Below are 27873 nucleotides of genomic sequence, written 5' to 3' on the forward strand. Positions count from 1 at the left end.
AACTCAAGCACACACCACAGCCCAGAGCAGATCCGAGGCCTTCCCTGCCATTATTAATAATTCTTCCTTTTTATCTGGAACACATTTCCTCAAACTCACAAAACTACTTTTCCTTTTATTTGGAATGTCAGGACTTCAACAGCTCCTGCGATCGTTTCACACCTTCCCTTTCAGTCCCGTAAAGAAATCCCTGCCAGTGAGCATCTCCATTTCTTCCAACACAATTTCACCTCATTTCTATTATGTGGCCCCTCCATATGATGTCCCAAAGTTTCCAATCATCAATGACACCACTCGATTTCACCACCATCAAGTTTCCTTAATATATTCTTCCTTACTGTACTTATTTAACTCGTTTCCCCTCATCTCCTAACTTGCATATTAATTTACTTCCTTAAAGTCAGAGGCAAAACTGAGAGGATTTTCATTTTCTTCTCAGTGGTCCATTTGCCCTCTCCTGTTGTGTTTTATATCATCATTTCATGTACTGAAAACACAGGCACAACATTTGCTAGTTTCTCATTTGAATTCTCTGACTACCTCAGCCCCTCACGTTCTTCTCTTTATTTTTATAATTTAAGAACTATTTCTGTTTATGACAAGCTTTAGCTGGAACTTTTGGCTGCGCTCAGTTCTGACTTCCAGGATAGCTCACTTTGCTGACAACCCTCTCCTCTACTTTCTGAGGAATCTGTACACTTAAAATCTTTTCAAAACAGTGTACTGCGTAACCTGGGAGTAAAGTCTTCCTACTAATTCCTACCTCCAAATGACTAGGAAGACCATGTTTCTTCTATTAAAGGTGGAAAAACTAAGCTCCCTTCACCACTGAGAACTTACCAAACTCAACTAGCAATGAGTTCAATCATTTATTTCATAGTAGTCCCTCACTGGTAGTAAACAAATCCCAATACAGCCACATATCCAGGGGGGTTGGAACTGGATGATCTTTTGAGGTCCCTTCCAACCCAAACCATTCTATGATTCTATGATTTGCTTACCTAATCTGTGTAACTATTAAATCCAAAGTTATTTTCTAAAAGCAGCTTTTGCAATATCCTCAACGTGTCCTAAAATCAATTCCTCCTCCATCATTCTTTTACTGGTTCCCCAACTACTAGTGAAAATTCCAATGACCACATCCAGGATTTCATCTAGCCTGCACCTACTGCTAGTGTCCTTACACCTGTTAGTGTGAGCACACAAACTGGTTTTTTTAGGACTGAAAATATAATAATATAATATAATGTTAGTTGTTATAGTCATTCAAGGACTGTTTGCTATAAACCTCCTCTTCCATTTTTCAATGGTCACTTCTTCAGAGCAAATAGTAAACCCTGGATCTTCTCTGCACTATCAAAATTAATGCTACTTCTGGTGAAAATCTGTGGTGGTTGTCATGGAAATGTGCTACCCATCTCTTCTTTCCTAGAGACAGCACAGTATTTTCCACATTTTTTGGATACTCCCATCTACTGATAAAAACCTCTGGCGACCAAGCGAGGAGTTTTCATGGTGTGTTATTTAGCTTTTTGTGCAGCACCACTCAAACCCCGTATGACACTTTCTCCTCCTCAGTTCAGCTGCCGCGAAAAAATGATTTTTAGTAAAACGAAAGACACCACCTATTCCTGAATGTCTGCATTTCCCAAAGGAAATTACGATCCCCACGTTTTTCGCTGATCAAGACAAGTACCCTATCAAATGTGGACGTGTTCTAAGCAGACATTTCTAGGAGAAAAGGAAAGTTCTACATTTCTCCTTGCTTATCAAGTAAAAGAAATTCAGAGGCACTGGGAAACACACAGTCACTTACTGCTATGACCTACCTTGTCCCAAGCAATCATCCAGATAGGGACAAAAACGAACTCCCTGCCTTCTTAAATCAGATATCACCGCCACCAGACCTCAGGGCTTTGCTAGAAGGAAAGCCATGTGACTAATACTCTTGGATATCCCACACATCAGAAGTATCCAGATGTAAAAATAACAAATCAAGACCTGCATAATGGTATATATAACCCAGATGACCGAAACTAAGATTACCAAATACATTGCTGATATTAAAGACCGTTAGAGACAAACTTTCCTTCTTTGGAATTAGGGGTGGGAATAATGAGAAGAAAAAAAAAAGGCATTTCAGAACTGTAGACTTGTATAAGAAATTCCACCTCCCAATGGAAATATACTGGAAGAAGACAACATCAAAAGGAAGGCAGACAAGGAGGTTGAAACGAAACCATGTAGGTAGATAAAAAAAAGTTATCTTGAAGATCCATGATCCCACATACTACCAGTCCACATTCCCTACAGAGGCAGTTGTCAGAAGGAAAAGACTCACTGGAGGCAAAATTGTGTGTTTGTGGCAGTACTGTCAAACTGCTGTCTCTCCTTCTGATGGCCACCAGAGAGAGGGCAAGAAGACACGAGAGGTATTGCCAGCCCTGAAAGGACAACCAGTGTTGGAGTCAGCACCATCAAGACTGAGCTCCAAGCAGTGAGAGAAGCTGGAATTATTCAAGGAAAGAAACGGTCCAGCTACACTACAAAACCTTTATTTCCAAGGAGATTTTATTTTTATTTATTGGCTCTGCCATACAACTCCAGACCCCAAAGAGAACTGAAGTTTCCTCACAATGATGCTTCTTGATATTGTGCCGAATAACTACAGCACAGCCTGGACGGATGTTACACCAACTCATCGACCTCCGATTCCATCACCATCTTCTGACACTCTCGGTGCGATTGGAAAACCTATCCCATTTAAAAAAACTACCCTGAAAGCAGCACTTGGTCATTCACAACTCTCATCAACACACTCCCTATGAATCCGACATTTTGGCCAAAAATGTGTTTGTTTTTTTCCCTCATCAACTGCAGATTTTGGAAAGGTCTTCTCATTTGCTTTTCGGCAATTCTGAGGGAACGGGTTCAGGATGCTAACAGAAGTATTTAAATCTTGTGGAAGTAAACTACCAGCTTTCTAGGTGACAGACAATGAAAGGTCTTCCTAATAAAACCATGAATAACATAGGGTGTAGAATAATGAAAAACATCACCTGGGATTAATGCTATTTCCCTGGAAAAACTTCTAGAGCAACAACCTACATTTGTCATCGTCCTCAAGAGATGAAAACACATCCACCAAGTCTCTACACTGCTGACAGTGTTATAAGAAGGAAAAAAGAAAATAGAGAAAAACCAACACAGTGACTTCACTGCTACCTCCTGTTGTCTGAAAAACTGGCTCAAGCAGAGAAACATTTAGGTGAGGTGGCATCTGCTTCTTTTCCAAAATATTTGCCAGAGCACAAAGGTCTATGGGAATGCCCATCAGAAGAAACGTTCACGGCATCTGAGGGACAGGGATGCTACTTTCTGATTTCAAACACCTTCAGACTCTTGTAAAGCTGGGGACGACTACAGGAACGGATATTTAACAGTCTCAACCACAAATAGCTGTTGTTCAAGCACAACACCGTCCATTTCTAAAACCTTTGCTTAACTTCACCTGTAAAATGGGACCGGGAAACGTCTCAGGCACTCTAAAATCGACAGCCACAGTACTTGTAAAGACCAGCAAAGTAGGTTTTGCTGCTGATGTATCAAAACCTGGCACTACCAGGGAAACAAACCACGGAATTTCGTTCTCCGTGGCTAGAAAGCTGCAGCAGCAGGCACACGTGCTGCTCACCAGCAGGAACGGGAGACTCCAGTTTACGCAGAATGGCAGGGACTCACGCTCCTGGGGCGACCATCACACCAGAATGATGGAGAAGAAACAGAACCACCACCTTCTGCTGTCCAACAGGCCAGAAGATTAAAGGAGCTCCAAACGGAATACAACATCCACAGGTAAAACCAGACAGCATAGACAGCCTTGAAACAGGGATCAGGGTTTTAGGGACCTTCTGCCAAAAACTGGAAGTAGTAAGGGGGACAACTTCATTGTGATCTGATCTAGGTGGTCCTGCTCCGGCAGGGGGATCGGACTGGATGATTCTTTGAGGTCCTTTCCAATCCCTGACATTCTGTGATTCATGGAACTGCTGCTCATGTCCATACCTTTCAAATTTGCTTTTTTGTCTAGGCTTCCTAGTCTTTTTTTTTTCCCCATGCCCAGTAGTAGACCTTAATTGACAATTGTTTCTGTTCTAGCACCTTTATGAACACGTGAAACAGCAAAGCAAGTCTTAATCCACTTAATCTACAGCAAATTCAACACGCTTTAGCTCTTTGACCATTTGGAAAGCTGGACTTCCACTTGCTCAAAACGAGGCCAATCTTAAAACTCATTACAAGGCCTGAAACAACACACAATTTTACATAATATGGAACATAAAGTTCCATACTGACCATTTTTCTAATATAAAAGACATGCTTAAAGGCAGACAAAAGGGAGAAAAGAGAACAGACTGCATTGTGTGAACACTGCTGATGTCAGGTTTGTACGGATGTCACACTTCCAACAACGGGATCTCCTCATCTGCCACAAAAAAACAGGGCAGAAAACTCGGTTAAAATAAAAACAACTATATCAAAAGTATTTTTGCAAAGCTACTTATCTTGAAGGGCCAACTGATTATACTCCCAGGTAACATTCAGAAAGGTTTTATGCGCTCACAAAAATTAGGGGGTTTTAAGAGGTGTGTCTAAAGTCAGGCAAACACCTGCTCATCAGCCCTCTGATCTGCCTTTTTTTACACTAAAAAACACACCGAAATAAACAAACCAAACTAAACACACACCAAGGAAGTATGCTCCTGGTGGAAGAAAAAAAAAAACCAAACACACTAACAAAAAAAAAAATTACGTGACACTCACTGCTGTCTCAATAACTTATCTGGCACATCGGCCTGTACTACCAGTGAGGTGCACTGACAGCCCCACAACTGGTCACTCGGGTCAACCTTTAAAAGTTTAAGGATTATGAGGTTTTGGAGCTGTTTTTTCTTTTAAGAAATATCACTGAAAAGCTCACATAGCAATGCATTCATGAGGTTTATTGGAAAACGTTTTAGCAAATGGGGATAAAAAAGAAAAAAAAAATCAATAAAAGATTACACAGAGTATATCTAGCATTTCACTATACATTTCCTATCACCAAGGTATTTCCAAGATGTTTTGAGTTCTGTTTTTCTAAAGGTCCATTTTGACTTGAGGTATGTATATCTCTCAAAGTTCCAGAAAGCTTTTCACGTGAGCAAGAGAGCAATAAGCACCAACTGAGCCTTCTGATTTGAGTTACAAACACAAAATTCCTTCACTGCACTCAAAGTCACTGCAGTGCAATAAATCTGTTGAAACAACTAAATAACTAAAACCAAAACAGAAAAACTTACCCTGATTTCTACAACCCCACAGTTCACAATCAAGCCAACACCAAAAAGTCCCCACAAGCCGTAAAACAAAGCGGCTAGTGATGAGGAATTAATCTTTACAGCCACACAGGATTATACTAATATTAAAAAAATAAAAGAAAACACACACACAACACACTTTAACAGCTTTAAAAGCTCTGATTCCAACACACAGCACGTTCTTTTCCTTTCTGAGCAGTTCAAAACACATCAAAAAAAAGGTAAAACAAGAACAAACAGGCAGTTTAAGAGGTGGTCGTGCAGAAGCTACACAAAGGAGTCCTGCATCTTTTCGGAGGCAATCTCGTCCTGTTTCAGGCAAAAAACACATCCCAACATTATTATCTGACTTTACTCGAAGGTAAATCGTGGTTTGAGTGCCACCAAAAGGTGGTTTGCTTGCCAAAATGACATGTTCATACAGCAACAGGTGAATTTTCTTCCACGTATAACCTTAGCACTAGATTTGGTAGCCTTACAACACCTTGTTTGGAGATAAATGCATGCAGGATGTTTAGCCACAGGATATTTATTTCTCAAATCAGCATATCACTTAAGTATAATCTCAACTTTATGCCCAGACTGTAAAATAAATGAATAAAATAAAGATACGCGCGTGTCAAACCGGTTAGTTTCTCACAGAACATACGAATCCTCCTGCTGAGCCTGCCAAGCAATCTGAACCAGCAAATGAAAATAGAAAGAGAAAAATAATTACTCCAGATCATAAGGAAGCCTTGAGCAGCTAAATCTCAAGCCTTATGGCGTACTCCTAAAACTCAGAGTGTACTACTCTCTACATACAGCCAGGAACACAACCATATTTCTTTAAATTCTAATGCTTTTAGCTTCTGCCTCCCCGTGCCATTAAGCATTAATTACGTTTCAGGAAAGCATTCACGTTACCCCAACGTAAAATTTTTTCTATGGCACTGAACTCCACCTACTCCTGTCTTACACCAAGGGATCAAAAGAAGTGATAACGCCACGTCCTATCTACCACCACTTCCCACCACTTTTTCATACCCTCCTACTCCTAAGGAGTAGGACTCCTACTCCTTCATACTACTCCCTTTGTAAGAAGCCAGATAATTTTCCTATCAGTTCAACTTCTGCTCTAGTTCTCTGAAAAAAGAGGTGGTCTGGGCTTTCTAACTTGTTGTTTGTCTATTACATCATTCCAGAACCTCCTCCACCACTCAGAAAGTTTCATCAAGTGATTCCTTTAACATTTTTTATTTTTCTTGACTTGCTCCTAGCCTGCTAGGCTCCCTCACACTCCTATACTCTTCAGACTTCAGGACTACTTAAACAACTCCATTAAATTTAGCTATTCGCTGCTGCTGCTCTTTTATTTCCCCTAATGTTTCCAATTTACATTAAAACTGCTAACCCTAATTCACATCACTTTTTTTTGTTTCTTTAACTGCTGTATTTTATGCTTTTTCACATAGATTTGGTTTTCCTTTCCTGGAGGGCACTGTTTTAATCCATTAACCTCTCACCTCTTGCCACAAAGTTATGTTTTCAAGCCTAGCAACTTCTTTACAGCTGCCTTTAAAAATATAGTTTCCTTTTGTGTTCTTAAGGATACAAATTAAGCCCCCCACTTTGCCCCCTCCAGGACCTGTAAAACACTTCAGAAGAAAAATTTCACAATCTCGTGGAGGAAGAGACAAACAGAAAGATATCAAAGCAAGCCTGCCAGACACAGGACAGTTGAAAACAAAACATACCATTCTGTTCACTGCAGCTTATTCAACAGAAGAAGGGAAAAAAAAAAAAGGGAAGAAGAAAAGAGCACTGTATTGAAACACTCCAGTTGCAATAAGACTATCAAACAATCTGGTTAAATAAACATTTACACTTAAAAGTCTCCATAAAGAACCTTTCAGAAACTGCTCCAATGTCTGACTGTAGTACTTTCAGCTCTCACAGTGTCTCCAGTGAGTGCTGCTGACACGGCTGTTGCTGCCTTTTCCTTCCTAAACGGCCCAAACTGTGACTTCTCCAGGAACCAGCACTCAGCTGCACACACAGGACCACGTAAGCAAGCCAGCTCTGGAGACATCGACACATAGAAGGTACCATCAGAAAAAAAAATAATCAATGAATGGCACACTGACAGCAAAGGTAAACATCCTGGTGACAGATAGGATTGACAAAGACTTTGTTCAGAAGTTTTTGGGGGGTGGCAGGGAAATTCCAAGCCCCTCAAACAGCCGTGTTTCTTGGAAGGGAAGCACCATGGCATCTGTTTGAAAGATGATGACAGGGGAAGCCACTCTGAGTAAGCTTCACCTTACGTCACCGTGCCTCCAGCTGCTCTCCGTGCTCCCTGTGCCTGTGGGTATGTCTACAGGGATGTCTACAGGGTCATCAAAAGGTGCAGCCACGGCTCAAGTAGAAACAAACTTGTTTTGAACCAGCTAGTTCACGTGCCAACACACGTGGTAACGTGGCAGGGAGAACAACATAACAAAGTCACAACGAAAACAAGGACGGATACATCACGGATGAGCTTGATTCAAACTACTAATTTACACAGTGTCCTATTAACTATTCTCTTCTAGCTATTAATTGCCACAGGCATATACCAAATAGCTTTAAAATGACTAGTTTCTAGGAATAAAGTTGCAATCCCATTTCTGGCTAGCCCACAGACATATCCCAAGTCCGTTAGGTCTTTCATTAACACTAATCAATCGGAGCAGAAAACACGCCAGCAAACAAAAAAACTCCAGAGAAACGGCGGCTTGGATACAGGATAAAGGGACCATTAAACACAACCACTCAGCAGCGCTTGGGAATCCTGCAGAAGCAGCAGCCCAGTATCCTCACAGCTCATGACGTATCTTTTCAGCCCGGAGTTTCGGTTCTCGTGAAACGCCCTCAAGAGGCAAAGCTTAAAACGATCCCAACGCGCCTTCTTGTACGAGTAATATAAACTTAAAAGATGCTGAACGGGCTGAGTTTTGCTGGTTACAAGGTCTCCGGAGACGCGACAGCTGGGGAAAGCGCGAACCCTTCGTCACACACACGTAGCCGAAGAGATAACGCTGGAGCTGCGATAACATGGGGGGAATTTTGCAGGGGCAGCGTAAAGTTTTTGTAATAGCAACTAAGACCTCTAAGAAAAAAAAAAAAAAACACAACAAAACACGTACAAGCTTAGAAGACGCGGGAGAAAGTTTCCCTCCCCCTCCCCGCCGGGCACCGCGTCTCCCCACGCCCCGTCCCGCCACCGGACAACGCGGCCGGCACGCAGCAGCCCCGGGGGGTGCTGCCCGACCCCCTCCCCAGCCACCCGCCAACTTCTGACACCGGAGCGCGGCGCTCCCGCCGAAAGCGGCCGCGCCGCCGGCACAAGCCCCGCCGCCCCAGCAGCCACGCGGGGCTCCCGGGGCAGGCGCGGCCCCAGCCCGCCGCCCTCCCGCGTCCCGCCAAGCCGCCTCCGCTCCCGCCACCGGGCGCAACCCGACAGCTCTCGGCGGGGCCGGCAGAGGCGAGAGGCGACCGGCGAGAGGCGACCGGCGAGTGGCGACCGGCCCACGCGCGCGGCTCCCGCCGCACCGGCCCCGCCCCGCCTGTTGCACGCGCGCAGGCCGGGGGGGGGGGGGGGGGGGGGGGGGGGGAGGGCTCCCGCCGCCACCGGCGCCCCCATCCCGGGCCTTCCCGCAGCCCCACCGCCTCACGGGGACGCGTCCCTCCGCCCGGCCCGGCCCCGCCGGCCGCCCCGGCTGCTGTTACCCCGCTCCGCCGCCGGCTGGGCACGGGCCCAACACCGGGGCTGCCCGCTCTGGGCGGAACGGACGGCGGCGCTTCCCCCCCCCTCCCCGTACCTGCTGCTGCCGCCGCGGCCCGGCCCGGCGCTGTCTCCTCTCGGGCCCGAGGCGCGCGAGCGCCGCTCCCTCCCTCCCCGCCCGGCCAGCGCTGGCTGGCGACGCCACTGCGCACGCGCGCGGCGGGCTGCGCAGCTTCCGGCCCCGCCGCCGCCGCGGAGCCCTCTGGGAGGAAGAACCCTGCCGCCGCCGCGGCGCCCTCCTCAGGCCGGCGCCGCCGTCCCGGGGCGAGGCCGCGGTGCCCGGCGCAGCCGCGGAGGATGCCGGGAGCCGGAGGGCGGTGGCGGATGGCGGGGCCGTGTGAGGCGGCCGCGGGCGGTAACGTGTCGCCTGCCGCGGGGCAGCGTCGCGACGGTGAACGGGACAGGGCCCCTCCCCGCCGGGGGCTTGTGCAGCCCGGGATCACCGGACGAGCCGCTCTTCCCGCCGTAATTGATGGCGGCGCGCTCGGTGCCGGCACGCACCGCGTCGCGGCGAGCGCGGCAGCGTGCGGGGAAAGGCGCGGCCCGGTCCCGGCCTCACGGGCCGTCGCGCGGTGCGGTAGGGCCGAACGCGGCCCGGTAGCCGCTGGAAGCACGGTGCGTGTTGGATAGATCCGTCCATGCTGCGTGGATGTGGGACAAAAAACTCGGCCGCGCGCCCCCGGAGGGGCACCGGGAGAGGAGGGGGAGCGCGGGCAGCATCCCGGGGGCCCATCTCCGCACCCGCCGGGAGCACAGGGGCACGATGGCAGGCGGGAACCCGAATGAAGGGCTCGGAGGAAGGGACGCCCTATCCATACTCTTCCCAGGGCTGTCCCAGGGGAGCCTCAGCCCCAGAGCATCGTTAGGGCTGGGGGGGTCACTGCGTACGGGGGGTGGGACCCACGATGGGATGGATGCAGGAGAAGAGCGTTTGGGGATCACACAGGACTCATTAAGGGATGCTTAGGGGAGGACGGAAAGGTGGGAAAGGGAGGGATCTAAGTGACTTGTGGAGGGACAAGTGTGGAATAACGGAGGGATGCAGCAATAAAAAGAGCTGGTTGCACATAAATGGTTTGTGATGGTTTGTCTGGCCGTGCCCTGCGCCTCCTCCGTGCACCCTGCCCGTCTGCTCATGAAACTCCTTTCCCCCTTTGCCCTGGGCGAGGGGACACGTGTCAGGGCGAGGGGAGTCCAGCTGCCGGCGACTGGGACTCGTGCCCATGGGGCAGCGCCTGGCACGGGCGAGCGTGTGAGCGGCAGCGAGGGCGCAGCCGGATCAGCTGGCAAGGGGGCCGGGAGGGGGCTGCAGGGGAGGAGATGGCTGCCAGGGGGACGGAGAGAGGCCAGGGTCCCTGGGGGCGAGACCACCACGGGGCAGTTGGTTGCTGGGGGATGAGGGAGACTGGAGAGGCTGGGATGGAGGGGCGATCTACTGGACAGGCTGCCTGAGCCCGGCTGCTGGAGGGAGCCACACTGTACCTATATGTGTGTATATATGTGTATATATACGCACACCTCTGCTCACTAGCGTGCCTCCATCCTTCCCAGCCAGAGAGGAGGGTGGGATGAGCCCACTGGTGCTGGGTTTGGTGGGGCTGGCCGTGTAATCCGTGCGGCCATCCGTGCATTATGTGTTTCAGTGGTGTATGTGTGTGTTTGTGCGTGTGCCTGCTGGGAGCACAAGCTCAGCCTGGCTACTGCTTGGACCTGGGGGCACGGAGCTGCAGCAGCCTCTCTCAGGCTACCGGATCTGGCCTGGTTTTCCCGTATCAGCAGATACGTGTAGATATGTACAACATACATAGGTGGGTTTCATGGGGCTTTTATATAGCTCAGCGTTTCTACCCATAGAATTGAGGTGAGAGATTAAAGCAGGCAGGCAACAGCTTACTCCCAGAGCACTTGTACCAAAAAATAAATAACAGTTACATTTTCCTTCAGAGATTTCATGTTCTCGCACTCGACCAGTAAGCACATCTGTACTGCAGCAGGAGGTCTGGTTACGGTACTGGTTGACATTCCTGAGGTACCCTGAACCAAGTAGCACAGGCAGACATGGTGTGCTGCAGGTACAAGGGATGAATTCCCGTTTCCCATTCTTTCTTCTGCTCCCTCCTCTCCACCACATACACGTTTTGAGGCACAGTTCTGGATGTCTTGTGATACCCTGCCCTCAAAGGCCACCACAGATGGTGGCTTTTTGGAGTACAGCCATCACCTGAAGGCAAGGATTTGTAAAACCTGGGGGCTTGTGTTAGGTGAGGCCACGAGGCAGGCGCAGGGTGGGCTGGCTGGGTCCGTGTGCGCACGGAGCAACACGTGGAAGCAGGAAAAAGTGCCACTGGAGTTCAGACTGTCTGGAATCATGGAGATCTAACACCAGGCTGGTGTCAGGTGCTGATAAAATTAAGGCAGAAGATGATTTCTGACAACAGCTACTTCTGAAGCCCTGAGTGTTTCGGTAATCGGGGTTAATTCCGCTGGAGGGAGTTTACTCCTAAACCAGTAATACAGAATTTCAAGAAGAATTTTTTTACGTCCTCTCAAAGCGAGGCACGCAAGCAGCATGTTTTTAAACACAGTCTGAATAGATGACGACGACATTAAAGGCAGAAGAATGACCCTGCACTGGGAGGGTGAGGGGTGGCAGTGGATGGGATAAAACACGATCAGTGATCGTGTTGCAATTGGGTGAAATTCGGGTTTAGGCGTATTACCACCGGCCCCTGTTTTCCCCAGTGCAACGAGATGACAGAAAATGGTATCACGATAATACAGCCCTTTCTAAAAAAGGCCGCGGAGCCAGACTGCTGACCATATTTAGCACTACTAAATTACGACTGGCACCAGCAAGCCTTGGTTGTCACCTGCTGACATTTCGTTCAGCCCTAAAAATGAAAACACGGTTGCCTGCACGGTTCCAAGCGATGAGAGTCACTGGGGACTCTCAGATAGGGAAAGGGAAAGATGAGGCAAAGCAGCGAGTTCATGGTGGCTTAGGATCTCAGAGCCACCACAGCCAAAAGATGATCTTCTGTGTCTTCAGAGTTGGTGAAAAGCGGTTGCTTATGGCAGCAGGGTCATGGGAGGTGTCTTTGCAGCCAGATGGGGCGAGCAACCCCCAGGGAGAAGCCCCATCTGCACCCCTGAACCTCACTGACGCGTAGGAGCACCCATAGGTCTGTACTCACCATGAGTATGAAATGCTCACCATGAAATGCTCTATTAGGTCCATGCTGATGGTAAAATGTGATGGTTCTCCTTCGCTCCTTGGCTTCCTCAGGTTTGGCTGAGGAAGGGTGACACTGGGAGCCGCACTCTTCAGGCTGGTGGCTGCTGGGACCCTTTCACGGCGCAGTGGAGGGGCTGGAAGTGGGGAGTCTCCTGGGGGTGCTGGGAGGTGGGCAGGCAGAGCTGCCCGGCTGCTCGGCTCTGGGCCATTCCCCCTCTCTTTCTGCCCACCCCTGCCCAGACAGATTGGAAACCCACCATCACTGGGTGACTCCAGCTGCTGGAGTTGGGGATGATGGGAGCCAGGGACACGGCGACAGTTCCCACAGCAGAAACCACCAACTGGTGTGGCCCCCACGGGGAGTTACGTCGTAAAGGGCAAACCCCCATCGGAGAGGGGCAGGGAGCTGATACAGGGCTCTGGGAAGGGTTTGGATCTTTTCCTCTCGTGCAGGGGGCACGGAGTATTATTGGTTCTCGCCTCTTCTCTGCGAAGCCTCGCTCCAGAAGTGACAGTGTTAACAAATACAGTGGAAGAGACGGCTCTGTAAGCTGAGCTCCGCGGTCACATGCACGGGTTTTATTTTTAACATCCCAAAACTACTTGATGTTTCTGCCTGGGCTCGCTCCGTGTCCTCCCTTTCTCTCCTCTTCCTTTGCCTGCAGTTCTCCATCAGCCACCTCGATTCAACCCAGCTGAGCACAACCAGGAGAGCAAGTGCTTGGTACCCACCCAGGGACTCTATGATCAAGGTAAGGCTTCCTAAACGGAGCTGGAGTCTTTGCTGGCCAAACCTTGTGCAGTGCAATGCAAATACAATACTGTGTCGAGCTATGAAAACCAAGACATCTTCAAAACAGCCTCAGTAATTAAGACAAAGTAGAATAATCAGGCACAAGATGTCTTAAATGACACCCTAAAACAGAGGCAGCTGGTAACCGTGAACGCTTCTGTGACACGCTACTCTAAAAAAAAACTACTCTAAAGCGACTCTAAAAATATATTCGGTGGATTAGCCGTAGTTTGCAGCACTGTATCTGGGGTTTTAAAAAACTAAGATGCTGATTCTAACATAGGAGCTGCAGTAGCAGGGCAGATGACAGATGAAAAATTCAATTTTCTGTAGTTTTTGAGAAACTCTGAGAGAAGTAAGACAAGGAGATACAGTAAGGGTCGGAGGAGAGGCAAGAGCGATCTTGTGGCAAAAATGTGACTTAAAATCTGGTGAGTTTTGCCCATTTGGACTGCAAGCTTTATGTTGGTAATCCAGACTGAATAAATGATGACAAAGTGAGAATTACAAGGGTTACAGGTAACTACTGTGCGGTTCAGAGTTGTGGCTGCCTAGCAATTATTATTCAGGAATCTTTTTTGGTTTTATGACTTAGACCTTGACCAATAGCTCTGAAATTCTCTGTGTGGGGCATCTGCCTTGGGCTGGGTTTCTTTTGTTTTGTTAAACCATTCACTCCATTCTCTCAAGAAGTTTTCCGAAGTATGTTAACGAGGTTGTTAGCAGGGCGTAAAATAGAACCTGAGCCCAAAGAGGAAAAAAAAAAAACCATTTGGACCATTCTTTTTTTTTTTATCTCAAACCACAACTAAACTGAAACCTGTTATTTTAAAGCACTTGCTGAACTCAAACCAGAATGAAACCCGTTTCCCAGTTATCGATGCCAAGTGAGAGTTTGCCTGACTCTACCAAGGGCAGCACAGGGACCCTTCATGCACAAGGAGCAGCAGAGCAGCTCCATGCCACAGCCTCCCCCTTCTCCCTGTCCTGCCTGTCTCCCACACCGCTCCCCAAGCTGCCCAGCACAAGACCCTGCTGCTCGGCTGCCCTGCACCCTACCACCAGCCCAGGGAACCGCTTCAGCACCTGGAATTTTGGGGTGGGTTTGTCTCAGGCGAGCTCCGGCTACGTTGCGCCGGGTAGGGAGCACCAAGAAATATTGCTGGCCCAGGTCTCACGGGGGTGGGCACAGTGTGGGGTTTCTACCAGCAATGCCCTGAGCTGCCTGTGCCTCACTGCTCTCGACTCTCCTCCACTCCTCCCATAACAGCACCAGTGCATTTCACTGGGCAGAAATTGCACTCACGAGTTTCAGTGCCTTTTCACTACGTGCCGGTGGCACAAATTTGCCAGGCGAGGGGGAGACCTGATGGCACAACAGCTTCTCTTGAGCTCCGTGGTCCTTCATGCCAGGTTTAGGGAGCTGCAGAGAAGCTGATGTGCTGCTGTGGGAACCTGAGCAGCACGCGTGCTCCGAAAGAAAAGTAAGGAATGTACCCGACTGATGCTCTGTGCTGTGGACCTACTCCATCCCTGTCATTTTAAATGATTTTTTTTTCAGAATAAAGCGATTCCAACCTGTTCAGTAACTCTGAACTCGTAGTTATTGCCCTGAAACACCACAAGCTCAACCAGCTGATCCCCAGCTAGAAAATACAGGGAGTAGCTCCCAAATTGTCACAGCCTCATCCTTCCATCCTTCGGCTTATCTAACAGGTCAGCTGTCTCAGGGAAAACCTTTTCTCTCTGCATGTTTTATACTGGGGATTTGAGGTTCACCAGCAGGATTGTCCTGGAATCAAAGTGCCCCTACAAAAGCCACGTGGACTTGTTCACGGTCTGAGCCTCAAAGAATTTATGTCTTGCACATGCCTGCTAGAAATTTAGGAGGTATTGATGAAGATAGTGGTTTTTTCCTCGGCTCCAAGAAATAAATCTGTGTGGCAAAGGGAGACCCAAGCCTGATTTCTGGCTGAAGTTGTTAAGGACGTGGTGATTGAGGAATAGGGCTGCATGAAAAGAGGAGGAAATCTCTAGTTTAAGGACACTTAGATGCTTTCCTAGAAAATTTGAGTCTACAGCGGGCTCTGCCAGTGTTTTTGTGCAGGAGGCACGCAACTGCAAGTGAAACATCAGAACCTGAGCCTCTCCAGCTTGGGGGGGGGAGTGTATATATTTATATAAAATATTCTGTTTAATTCTATTTATTTTCACCTTTCTATACTTTAGTTCTACATCTGCCAAACAGAAGTAATAGTATCTTTTAACCTCAAGTGCACCTCTAGTACTGCAGAGATAAATTCATTATTGGTGGTGAACCCCCTCAGATACTGAAGATAGTAAATATATTTAAAAACCCTGTAAGGAAATTAATAACTCTGTATTCACCTCAGGATTTAAGTATTATGATCAAAATGAGATAAACACCACATACTGGGTAACAAGGATTAAAAGAAATAGAGAATATTTCCTATCTATACACTTCACCAAAAGTATTTGCATTCCTTGAAAATATTATTCTGTTGTAACATAATATATATATAACTTTAACATTCTTGGCTCCAGCATTGGGATGCAAACTTTCCTGAGATTTTTTTAAGAGCTCCTTGTCACGTTGTAAATCTGAGAAGGATTGTTTTATGTTTGTTTGCAATCTCATCTCAGAGGCACTCTTTAAGATCTGGGGTCTCTGGTGGCCCTTTTTGGTTTTGCGAGAAGAGCTCGGATATGATGTGTCACTTTAGCACGTCGTGTGATCAGTCACACGCAGCAAATACCACGCAAGAAAACAGTTGTATTCTTTTGGCTCATTGTCTGCAACGGAATTAAATATATATTTACTGACAATAAACGGTGATTGATTTATAAACTGCAAGTTATTGTCACTGAACAGATCTGCTCCAGACACAGACATACCTGCAGCTAAAATAGCAGCTGTATATTTTTAAACCTCACTTGATTTGCTATCATGACAGTCTAAAAATAAAGATTTACCAAAGTGGACAGACTGGGGACTGTAATTTGCATCCTTTCTTTCCACAGTATCTTGAACACGATTCGAGTAAGCGTTTCTATTTTGTTGTTTTTTGTTGGTTGTTTTTTTTTTTCTGATCCAGCTCTTAGGATATTTTGCAAGTTGCAGGGCAATGAGAAGTGTACAGGTTTAGAGAAATGTTTCATCACCTGACGTATCCGTGTGCCACCTGCCTCTGCATCTTAGTATAAAACTTTTTGGGGCAAAGATTTGCAAACTTTCTGCTCAGGGTTTTGCAAGCTGCAGTCTGGGTGCTGACCATAACAGCACCTACTAAACCACAGAGCCACCTGGATTTGAGATTCACCAGCAGGATTGTCCTGGAATCAAAGTGCCCCTACAAAAGCCACGTGGACTTGTTCACGGTCTGAGCCTCAAAGAAATTATGTCTTGCACATGCCTGCTAGAAATTTAGGAGATTAAAATACAGAGCTCCGGATTACCAGCGTGTTGGAACAGGAGCAGCATTCAAACCCTGATAAATATCAGAAAAGTTTTCTCTCCCTCCTTCCTGTCCTCCAGCTTCACAGATTTGGCAACGAGAAGAGAGGGATAGAAATCATTTGTCTGACAGAGCAGCATTTACAAGTTGGAGATGAGGCCAACAACTGCAAGTGGCAGGTCTGGACGATGGTGAGGACGTGTTCTGGGTCTGAATGCTCCGACCTGACCACTTTTGAGAGACAAAACATGCCTTTTCTTTCTCTACACGTGATTCAGATGGGGTTCGTTTCGGCGTACGAGGGTGTGAAAGCAGGCTCCTCTCCAGAAACTTTGCCATCAGCCCTTTCTCTGTTTTTGGAGAACCATAAGGCCTGTGCCTCAGATGTATTTTTATTTATCCATTATTTCTCTCCCAGAGTTGGTTTTGCAGTGGAAAGTATTGTTCACACATTCGTGTTTTTATTGCCGTGTAATGTTCCCAGCCTTCCTCTGACCTTCTGCAAGTCATGGCTGGGACTATTTTTAGAGATTATATTTGCAGCAAAACGTTACAAGAATGAGAGCAGCAAGGATGCTGCCAATGTGAAACAAATCCATCTGTGTCTCCTGCTTCTTTGAGCCGCATAAAAGTCGACGTAACTCGACAGCCTAAAGCAGGACAGATGCCACCCTAAACCATCCGCATTTAAGGGCTGGATGTGGCTGGGGCCTCCCAGGCCAGCACCCTGGTGTCACCCCTGTGCAGAAGCCACTGCTTCCCAAGACGAGGTAGGGAATGTTATAATGGATAGTCACAAAATTCATTTTTTTCTGCATTTCTGTCTCGAGCTCTTCCCACACAAACAAAGGTGAAGGTACTCCAACCTCAGAGTGTCAGTTTGTCCCGAGGTAAAAGGACCACAGAGGACTTTTTCCTTTACTCTGCAGGGCTGGGGAGGAATGGGATTCACTAAGAGATGTAAACAGGTACTGGTCAGTGCTGGAAGCTGCGACAGACAGAACAGAGATGGCACATGGTCTTTGGTGACTGCAGGAACCATCACCTTTCCCAGACATCTTTCCTTCTCCTGCGATGCTCATGACTCCCACTGCCTAGGTGTCAAGAAAGGGAGGGGAAGCATCTTCCCGTAGCATCTCTTCCCTTCGAGCCTGAGCCTGTTTCCTCTGCAGCACAGCTCTCCTCAGGCCTCGGCCACTCAAGCCTGGGGTTTGCAGAAGCACTCACACCTCCTGTGTTCTCTTCAACCTTGGAAAAATATCCAAGTCTAAATTATTTTACTGATAATGCATATTTTTTCCAAGAGCCAAATGAGAGTCTGCTGGACCTAGGGTAGTTCCTACTGCATAGAAAGTGTGGTGGGAAGACTTGCCAAAAATATTTTTCTTATTATTATGGAAAAAAAAAAAAGCACCCTGGGTCCTGTTTGGAAACAGAACTACAATTCGTCCTTATCATTAGCTTTTTCCCTTCCACAAAGATTCAAAGTAGACTGAACCGAGCTGGGATGCAGCCTCTACAGCAAGGAGCAGAAAGTCAGAATTCTGAACTTCTCTACCTGCAGCAGCTCTTCTTGGGGCCGAGTTACTGGTACCAGTTGAGGGTCTCCAGGGAAGTAGCTCCAAACAGTGACTGAGCAGCCTCTAGTTCTCTAATCCAACAAGTGGGAATGAGGGGAAAGGACCACCAGAGGTCCTACATCTTCCCCCTGAACAGCATCTCTTACAGAAGACTGCTGGGCTGGGTGGACCTCTGCTCTGACCCAGAATGTCATTCCTTATGTTCTTAGATATAAGAAAGAAATTCTTTACATTGAGGGTGGTGAGGCACTGGCAGAGGTTGCCCAGAGAAGCTGTGGCTGCCCCATCCCTGGAAATGTTCCAGGCCAGGTTGGATGAGGCTTTGGGCAACCTGGTGTAGTGGAGGGTGTCCCTGCCCATGGCAGGGGGGTTGGAACTAGATGATCTTTAAGGTCCCTTCCAACCCAAACCATTCTGTGATTCTTATATTTTTTACAACGGAAGGCACGCCTCGTGCTGATCATCCTTTTACTTGCTGTTGGACTCTGTGCTTCTGTTTTCCGGTGTTTAGGGAGAAGTAACAGCTATTGCTGGGAATTATTGCAAGGGTAGAGGTATTATGAGCAAGGGCAACTGAGAACTTTTGGAAGCAGGCCTCATAAGTGCTTTAATTCTACTAATTAAACTGACTTACTGGGAAAGAGCCAAAACCCCAACACTGAAAGCGAAGCAGATCAGAGGTTCATTCTGACCCAACGCCAGTAATCTGGTAGTGATAACTTTTTACGTAAGGACCTTCATACATCATGTTCTTGTACTTCTCCTTTTTGTCGTTGGACCTCAGGAGATTGTATGTCCTTTTTTAATATCAAGGGTTTCTAAGGGGAGGAGAGGAAAAATTTATGTCTATATTTTGAAACCACGTTAACAGGGAAACGTGGGAACTGAAATGTGGTCTTCCTTAGGAAAACATTTAGCCTGTTTACACGATAAAGCTGGTTGAAATTTCTGAAACATTTGTTTTGGCATCCTCGACTTGTTCTTTTAATCCAGTCTGTTGGTTGCAAAATTCATGGAGCTGCCTGGTGGCAGCGGAATTTATGAAACGGAGACTGGTAGTGTTTATTACTTCCTGCCTGGGACCTTTTTCCCTATTTTCTGGCCCCTTGTGGTGTCACTACCACCTTCACAAACTGAATCTAAAACATCATCAACTCAGGATCACCTCTTCAGTTTTGGGTAGTGTTTGACACAGACTTTTCAGAAGTATGTAGGATGATCTGAAAAAGTAGAGCAGTGGTGACTGGGTTTTGTGGGATCATGCCCTGAAATAGATCTCAAAGGAACAAAAAAGGGTTCTTTCTCAAAGAGGCACCTTGTAAAAGGCACACTCAGAGCTGACCTCTCCCCTGCTCCACCACAGGAAGGGAGAAGCTCTGTTGAGGTTAGACCTTTGTCACATCCCTTCTGTCCTAACTGCACACTGCGGTGCTGAGCTGAGGATGAGATAAACCAAATGGCTTTAAACTGAAAGAGGGGAGATTTCGATTAGATCTAAGGAAGAAATTTTTTACGTTGAGGGTGGTGAGGCACTGGCACAGGTTGCCCAGAGAAGCTGTGGTTGCCCCATCCCTGGAAGTGTTCAAGGCCAGGTTGGATGAGGCTTTGGGCAACCTGGTGTAGTGGAGGGTGTCCCTGCCCATGGCAGGGGGGTTGGAACTGGATGGTCTTTGAGGTCCCTTCCAACCCAAACCATTCTATGATTCTATGATTCATACCTACCCTCTTCTCCTCCTTCCTATCTACTTGGCAAGGGGAAGAAGGGCGAAAGGCAATTTGTAAAAAAAAAAAAAGTAAAAGAAAATGGATTTAACTGGGTGAGTATAACCTTGCAACAAGCCCCCAGTGCATTCTGGAGCAGACCAAGGCATCACCTTATTCCAGGTTTTGACACCTGAAGGTTGATGTAAGCAAGTAAACCTGCCCGAAGGAAAGTCCCCGCAGCCTCTGTTCCACGACATGCATGGATCATCTAAGAGCATAAGGGAAAATCGGGAAAGCAGAATAAAGCAGGCTGGGAAAATTCGCCTTTATCCAGGCTGACCGCCACACCGGCAACTGGGGTTATAATGGGAACCCTCCCTCTCAGCCTTGCTGGTGTAGAGCAAAGGGAGGTTCATTTGCACAACGTTCCTGCCTTTATGGGGGGTAGGTCAAATGACCAGCTCATTTTTCTAGGGAGAAGAAAGAAACGTCGTCTTTCCTGTTCAAACAGCTGAGGTTGCCCAGAGAGGTGGTGGATGCTCCATCCCTGGAGACGTTCAAGGCCAGGTTGGATGAGGCCCTGAGCAACCTGATCTAGTTGGAGATATCCCGGTTCCTTGCAGGGGGGTTGGACTAGATGACCTTTGAAGGTCCCTTCCAGCCCTAACCATTCTATGATTCTATGATTCCATGAACTCCCTCATCGTGCCTCCGGCAGTCTTGATTTCAGCAGCTTGGTGTAGACAGTCTCAGTGTAAATATTGGGAGAAAACATCTTCCTCCCAAACCCTGGCTGGGCTGTTGATCAAGGACCTTATCTGTATCCGTGCTGCTCTCAGGCCACGCTGTGCCATGGGTACCAGTGCTGAGTGGTGACCATACAGAGCTGGCAGTGGTTTGCCCACAGCCTTATTCCCTCTAGAAGTGCGTGTGAGCACCTAAGGTGTAGCCACCAAGCCTGTGGCCGCTCCTACTCCCTCGGGCAATAACTCTTGTCTTCTTGTCTTTGCCACACACAGCGCCGGGCTCAGAAAGCTCCCCCCGGGCAGCACAGGCACTGTGAGAGATGTTTCAACCGGCACTGCCGCGCACCCATGGAGCCCTCCATCTCCTGCATGGTGATCAGCTGCCGCTTCCACTGCGGGGCCACCTTCCACATGTGCAAGGCGGAGGAGCACCAGTTGCTCTGTCCCTTAGAGCAGGTCTCCTGCCTCAACAAAGCCTATGGCTGCCCTTTTTCCATGGCCCGCTTCAAGCTGGCGAAGCACCTCCAGGTCTGTCCAGCCAGTGTTGTCTGCTGCTCGATGGAGTGGAATCGCTGGCCAAACGTGGATTCAGACACGACCCTCCACAAGAACATTATGAAGGAGACCTTGAACGAAGAGTGTCTGGACACAGCCTTGGCTCTTAGAGACCAGAAGATACTTTTCAGGACTTTGAAAATAGCCGACTTATTTCCAGAATGGAGGAAAAGGGATGAAGCGGAAGAGCTAATGGACGAAGCCACAGGTGGGGAAGAAGGTGCTGTGGGAGGAGCAGCCTGTGGTTCCCAAGAGGGCGACAACCAGTTGTCCGAGCTCAGCCAACGTGAGCGTGAAGATTTGGCAAAGGACAAAGAGGGAACGGATCTGACGAGTTACAAAACCTGGGAGAACATCTTCAGCAAAGAGCTCCTGGCTTGCCAGGTGACGGGCTCAGCAGCCAGCCCAGGACAAAAGACGGAGGAGGCTTCCAAGAAAACAGCGTCAGCCTCTCAGGCTGCTGGCTCCACAGAGAAGGCAAAGGAAGTACCTGAGGGTGCAGAAGAGGCAAAAACCCCAAATCCTGAACAAGTAACACTGAATACAGAAATGATGGGACTGGCTCCCTGGCAAGAAGGGGTCCTGGAGAGGCTGAAGAAGGAAGTTGGTGTAGGTGATTACAACATGTACCTGGTACATCACGGGGGAATGCTCATCCGCTTTGGCCAGCTAGCTGCTTGCACGCCCAAAGAAAAAGACTTTGTCTACGGGAACTTGGAAGCTCAGGAGGTGAAGACCGTTTACACCTTCAAAGTGCCAGTTAGTTACTGTGGCAAAAGAGCACGACTAGGAGATGCGCTGGGCCACAAGATGCCAACTTCAGACAAGTCGGTGGATACCTCAGAATTGGGAATAAACCTAGAAGAACTTCCTAAGGCGAATGTAGTTAAAGCCACGCTGTTATGTGCACTGGAAAAAGAGCTGAAAGGCCACGAGATCTCCGAAGCAAGGGGTGTGGATGGACTCTTTGTGGATTTTGCAACACAGACATACAGCTTTCCTCTGGAGCCCTTCTCCTCCGATGCTGTTCTAGCAGATATTCTGGATGAAAAAAGCTCACCAGAACTCCACGTGGAGCTCTACACCGAATGTGTAACCAGAAGACACAACAAAAGCAGTTCAGCTTTCACGTTCACTTGCAGTCATTTCTTCAGGAGGGACGAGTTCCCGTCCCACTTCAAGAACGTGCACGCTGATATCCAGTCGTGTCTGGACGGATGGTTCCAGCATCGCTGCCCACTGGCCTACTTGGGATGTACTTTTGTTCAAAATCACTTCCGCCCTGAGGGACTTAAGGCCAAGGTTATATACAGCAAGCCTCTCAAGACGTTTGCTATTAAGCCAGAGGTGGACACTCTCCTCGCTGAATCAGGGAAGTGCAATTCCACAGTGGGTAATCAAGGGAGAAATAAGGACTCGCTGAGCAGCCTCCCAGTGGAAGTGCTCAAGTACATTGCTGGGTTCCTGGACAGCTTCAGTTTATCTCAGCTATCGCAAGTGTCAGTGCTGATGAGGGACATCTGTGCCACTCTTCTTCAAGAGAGGGGGATGGTCCTGCTGGTCTGGGAGAAAAAAAGATATTCCCACGGCGGTACTTCGTGGAAAGCTCGCAAAAAGGCAAGTGACTGTGACACTGGGAAAAAAAGACAGCCATGGGTTCCCTCCAGATAGAACACGAGCATAGCAAGGGACGCTGCGTTAAGACACGGGGAAGGTTGATGAAGTTGTGAGTTTGCAGCACAATGTGTCGGGGGGGTCAGGGCTGTAAAGTACAGCACATCTAGCCAAGGTGGGAAGGTGTAAATGGACATCTTCTGACTAGCTAAAAGTCCCCACTCAAGCTTGTCTTGGGTAACCAGTTTGCATGTGCACTGGGAACTGAGAATTCCCGATATTTCAAGGTTACACGTGGGGTTTTGAAGAACTTGAGGTTCATACCTCTTTTTTGTTCTTTACAAGCTGATCTAGGGTATGTCAAAGCTAAAACATGCTTCAAAGTGCCAAAGGGGTAAAGAACAAGGAGACGTGGCTGTGAAAGGAGCTCAGGGGTTCACATCAACCCCCACAGGCTTTCACGATCAGCAGTTCCCAGGATCGTCCTGCGTGTCTGACTCGTTGGGTTGTGGGCACCTCAGGGAGCAGCATGGGGATAGGAATCCTTCTTCTGCAAAGCTGGTGTCCCACCGCTTGTACTGGAAAATTGTCTGCCTTGTTGGCTGTTTGGGTACTCAGTGAAATGTGTAACCACAGCTCAGCCTAAGCCCTAGCCAAACAATAGCTACTACAGGTTTTTTCTAGCCGATAGCCTGGCAGCTGCTCTGACACAACACTGGTTGACTCCAGCATGACCAAGCAGACAAGACAGAGATCTAGGAACAAGTCATTTAGATCCAAGGAAAACTCCCAGAAATCATAGAATCATAGAATCATGGAATGGTTTGGGTTGGAAGGGACCTCAAAGACCATCCCATGGGCAGGGAAACCCTCCACTACACCAGGTTGCCCAAAGCCTCATCCAACGTGGCCTGGAACACTTCCAGGGATGGGGCAGCCACAGCTTCTCTGGGCAACCTGTTCCAGTACCTCACCACCCTCGTGGTGAATGATCTAAGGACCTGGCTTTCAAGCAGAGCCCTGAAGATCTCCACCTATTGATTCTCACCAAAGGGAAGCTTAGCATTTTATGACTCTTTATTAAGAGAAAAAAAAAAATAAGAAGCATGACGAATTCAAAAGCTGTGTAACAAAGTTGGGCGGCTGCAAGTAGAATTAGCCCAATTCAGTGGTGAGTTCAGGGTGGTGAAACACTGGCACAGGTTGCCCAGAGAAGCTGTAGATGCCCCATCCCTGGAAGTGTTCAAGGCCAGGTTGGATGAAGCTTTGGGCAACCTGGTGTAGTGGAGGGTGTCCCTGCCCATGGCAGGGGGGTTGGAACTGGGTGATCTTTGAGGTCCTTTCCAACCCAAACTGTTCTATGATAATTCAAAACAGGAATTAGCCACAGAAATAATTTACTGGGGAATGTGGCTTCCTCCAGTAAAAGGAAGAAATTTGAGCTGAGCAATCCAATAGCAATTTGATTCAGTTACTGTAGCGCAATTTCGAACAGCAGCCTTGAACTTCAGGACTGTCTAACCCCTCTCACGTTAGCTGTCTCTACTGGCCACACAGGAATCTTGTTTCCAATGCACAGACTCTGCTGGAAAACATTCTGCTTGTAATTAATCTGAATTTCTTGGCTACTGCGTATAACAGCTATGATTACTCAGGGCTCAGGTAATCTGAAGTGTAGCACACCCCCACGCTGTCCTTCTACAGGAAGAATCCTTTTTAGGGAAGAGAAATCTACTACAACTTTAAAAACTACTTTGAAGTTGCCCATAGCTGCTTCGGGAAGTCTTTCTGAATTCAGGTTTCTCTGAGATACGTACCGCTCAAGCACGCTGTGGTCACTGTCCTTGATAAACACCTTGGCTCACACTGCATGTGTGATGGAGTGAGTTTTCCATAGAGCTGCAGCGGTCCAGTGGCCCGGGCTTCCTCATGCCCTGCACTGGATTGCCACCACCAAAGCCTGTAGAACATATTTTCCCGTTAAAAATGGCAGATGACTGGCAGACTTTGGCCAGCAGGTCGAGGGAAGTGATTCTGCCCCTCTACTCAACTCTCGTGAGACCCCACCTGGAATACTGTGTTCAGCTCTGGAGTCCCCAACACAAGAAGGACGTAGAGCTACTGGAACGAGTCCAGAGGAGGCCACGAAGATGATCAGAGGCCTGGAGCACCTCTACTATGGAGACAGGCTGAGAGAGTTGGGGCTGTTCAGCCTGGAGAAGAGAAGGCTCCGGGGAAGTGCTCAAGGCCAGGTTGGATGAGGCTTTGGGCAACCTGGTGTAGTGGAGGGTGTCCCTGCCCATGGCAGGGGGGTTGGAACTGGATCATCTCTAAGGTCCCTTCCAACCCAAACCATTCCATGATTCTATGATTCTATGAGGACTAAAGCAGCAAAACCAGCGAGTGCGAGGTACACAACACCACAGACCACATTTTAACTTGTTACACCAGCCCCGCACAAGCAGAAGTCCGGTTGGGGCAACGCACACCCACTATAAGCACATACAGATTTTTTAAACCCTCTGCTCTTTTTACCAGCATTCCCATTTTCTCCCTCCCAATTTCTCTCCCCTTTCCCGTACTAGATCTGGCAGTTCAGCAGCCTGTTCTCCAGAGTCAACAAGTGGCAGCGCAACGACGTCACGTGCATGTCGGAGCACCTGAAGAACTGTCCCTTCTACAAAGTGGAGCACAAGACGGACCCCGTGCTGCTGACAGGCATGTGCGAATCTCCAGAGGAGACACCAAAGACTTTGGTTTCTACTTTCAAGCGCAGAGTCTGAACAACCTCCTTCCCCTGCGCCACGCTCCTTTCAGCATCCTCGGAAAGAAGATTTGGGAATTCAGGTGTAAAGATCGTTGCTTCCGGCTCTCCTTTGGACATACAAAACTGGCTTCTCCCCAGCTGCGTTTGAGACATCCTGCATCTTCTTTTCCCTGCATTAATTTAATTCTTACAAGTTCACCCACCGCTCACCAACATCATCTGTTTATGTTTCTGTTCCTCGCTTTGTACAGCATCCCCAAGAAAGCAATAAGGATCATGTTTGAAAACAGCATCTGCACAACCTTGAAGGTAGGCTGCTGCTCCTCGTCCCGCGTCCCTGGGAGAAGCAAGAGCCCTTGGTGTACCCAGCTCAACTGGTCTGAAACACCTTGGTTTGGGCTGGAAAGCCAAATTCTAGGAGCACAGGTAGATGCCCTCCTGCCTGGCAGACCCAGGGACTCCTAATCTGTTCTGAATCACGGGCAAAAGAAAAAGACTCCCCCAATTGAGTGAATTAATTAGTGCTCCAGTGAGGACTGAGGAATTCAGCCACAGACCAGCACTTAGGGCCTCGATTCAGGCACGTGTGTCTGGTTGAGCACGAGCCTAAAGCTGAGCTCATGGGAGCAGTCAAACCACAGCGAAGCAAAGCAACTTGCTCTTTGGTAGAAATAACCGAGTAGCAAACAGTTTTAGGAGTTCAACTGACCTTTTCTATTTTTCAGTTAAAAATCCATTAAAGCCATCAAAGAATATTTGCAGTCGGTTTTGGAATGCCTCACCTACTCAGCCTTGCAGCTGTAAATTGCAAATTGTAATTGTAAGCAACTGTAAACGACATGTTAACGAAATAACGTTCTTTTCTGTAAAAGAAAAGGCATCCAGTAACAGTACAGATACTGATGCTCCAGTTAAACGTGCTGGAGGATAAGACTTTTTGGGTTTTTTTTACAGAGCAGAAAAATGATTAAGATTTGGTTTATTTTTTAATAAATACACTAATTTAAAAGCAGGATGTGCTTGCTGAGGCAACAGATGAGAGGAAGGGGGCATGTTACTGACAGCACCTGTCTTATTGCACTATTTAAACACGTTTTAAACTATTCCACTATTTAAACACATTTTGGAGGCAGCGGTTAGAAATGCCATAGTTGTGGTGGCGGGTGGGATTCCTCTGAAATTCCTCTGTTGATTCCGCTTCCAGCCGCTGCGCAGCCACAGCGGGGCCGACTCACACCCTTTTCTTTTTTAAGCTCATAGCCAGAAGTGCCAGCTCAGGACACGAGGTCTGGCTTTCATCTCACCGTCTTGGGCAGGAGAACCTCGCCGGGAGCTGGGACATCTGCTGGCCTGGACCACCGCTCTCCTCGCCTGGGCTGGCCAGGTGAAAACTGGCCCGGGTGGATGGACACGTGCTGACCAAAACCATGCTGAGACCACCCTTGCCTACACTTGCAGCTTCGGTGGTCCCTGTGAGATTTTTAACCATATGAGGATGTTTTTCTTCTCCAGACACGCACTCTCAGGAGCATATGGTCTGAGTTGGGGGGACAGTGGACTGGTCCCAGGAGCAGGAGTAGCAGCAGTTACATTTATTATTATTTTTTAATGCCATTCTGTTTTCTGTCCTTAGGGATCTTTTCTGGGAAGTCTCATGATGCTTTACATGTGAGAATAAACTCATCTGTGCAGGTATCCTGCAGAAAACACGAGTAGCATCCCAGTTTTATGCAGAGGAAGCTGAAGCAAATGAAGGCAGGACCAGGAGCAGTTAGAGCTGAGTGCTCTGATCCTTCATCCTGTGGCTTAAGCCACTTCACAAAAACAAACCAGGCATCTTTTCAAGTTGTTTACAAACAACTATCCTCAAAACATCCTGTATAACATAAGTCACCAATATTATCACTCTGTTTTAGGCAGGGAAGTCGACAGAGGTGAGAACGTACCGCCAGACTTCCTAGACAGGTCCCTGTATCACCTGATTTTGAAAGATGCTGAGCACCCAATCGTAGCTGCAGACCACCGCAGCTGCAAGTGCATGTCCAAAAACTGAGTGCCAGTACTGGGTACTTCAAAATTGAGCCTCTCAAAAATTATGGATAATTTGGAAAGGGGTAAAAAGAAAAGATGCTGAGATAATAGCATCTCAGAGTAAGCCGGTGCTCAAGGCTGGTACACGAGACCATGAAAAAGTCCAGCCCATGAACCATCTCTCACCTGATCAGCCACTTAGCTGCC

At 47.9% G+C, this 27873-nt stretch overlaps 2 protein-coding genes across 8 annotated transcripts in view; one reads left to right on the forward strand and one right to left on the reverse strand.

Annotated features, from left to right (window-relative positions):
- Positions 1-9254, reverse strand: part of KPNA1 (karyopherin subunit alpha 1) — a 60989-nt gene extending 51735 nt beyond the window's left edge. For all 7 annotated transcript variants that reach the window (XR_015222337.1, XR_015222335.1, XR_015222340.1 and 4 more), the window contains exon 1: positions 9203-9254. The gene's annotated coding sequence lies outside the window, so the exon portion shown is untranslated. The remainder of the gene's footprint in view (positions 1-9202) is intronic.
- Positions 9255-9489: 235 nt separating this feature from the next.
- On the forward strand, positions 9490-25651 carry FBXO40 (F-box protein 40). The gene is made up of 5 exons (XM_086622602.1): positions 9490-9520; positions 13066-13124; positions 16750-16860; positions 20973-22871; positions 25454-25651. The coding sequence occupies exons 1-5, from the start codon at positions 9490-9492 to the stop codon at positions 25649-25651; spliced, it is 2298 nt and encodes a 765-aa protein (XP_086478728.1).
- Positions 25652-27873: the final 2222 nt, after the last annotated feature.

The sequence above is a fragment of the Tauraco erythrolophus genome, chromosome 1 (assembly GCF_009769465.1).
Source record: "Tauraco erythrolophus isolate bTauEry1 chromosome 1, bTauEry1.pri, whole genome shotgun sequence".
Taxonomy (NCBI): domain Eukaryota; kingdom Metazoa; phylum Chordata; class Aves; order Musophagiformes; family Musophagidae; genus Tauraco; species Tauraco erythrolophus.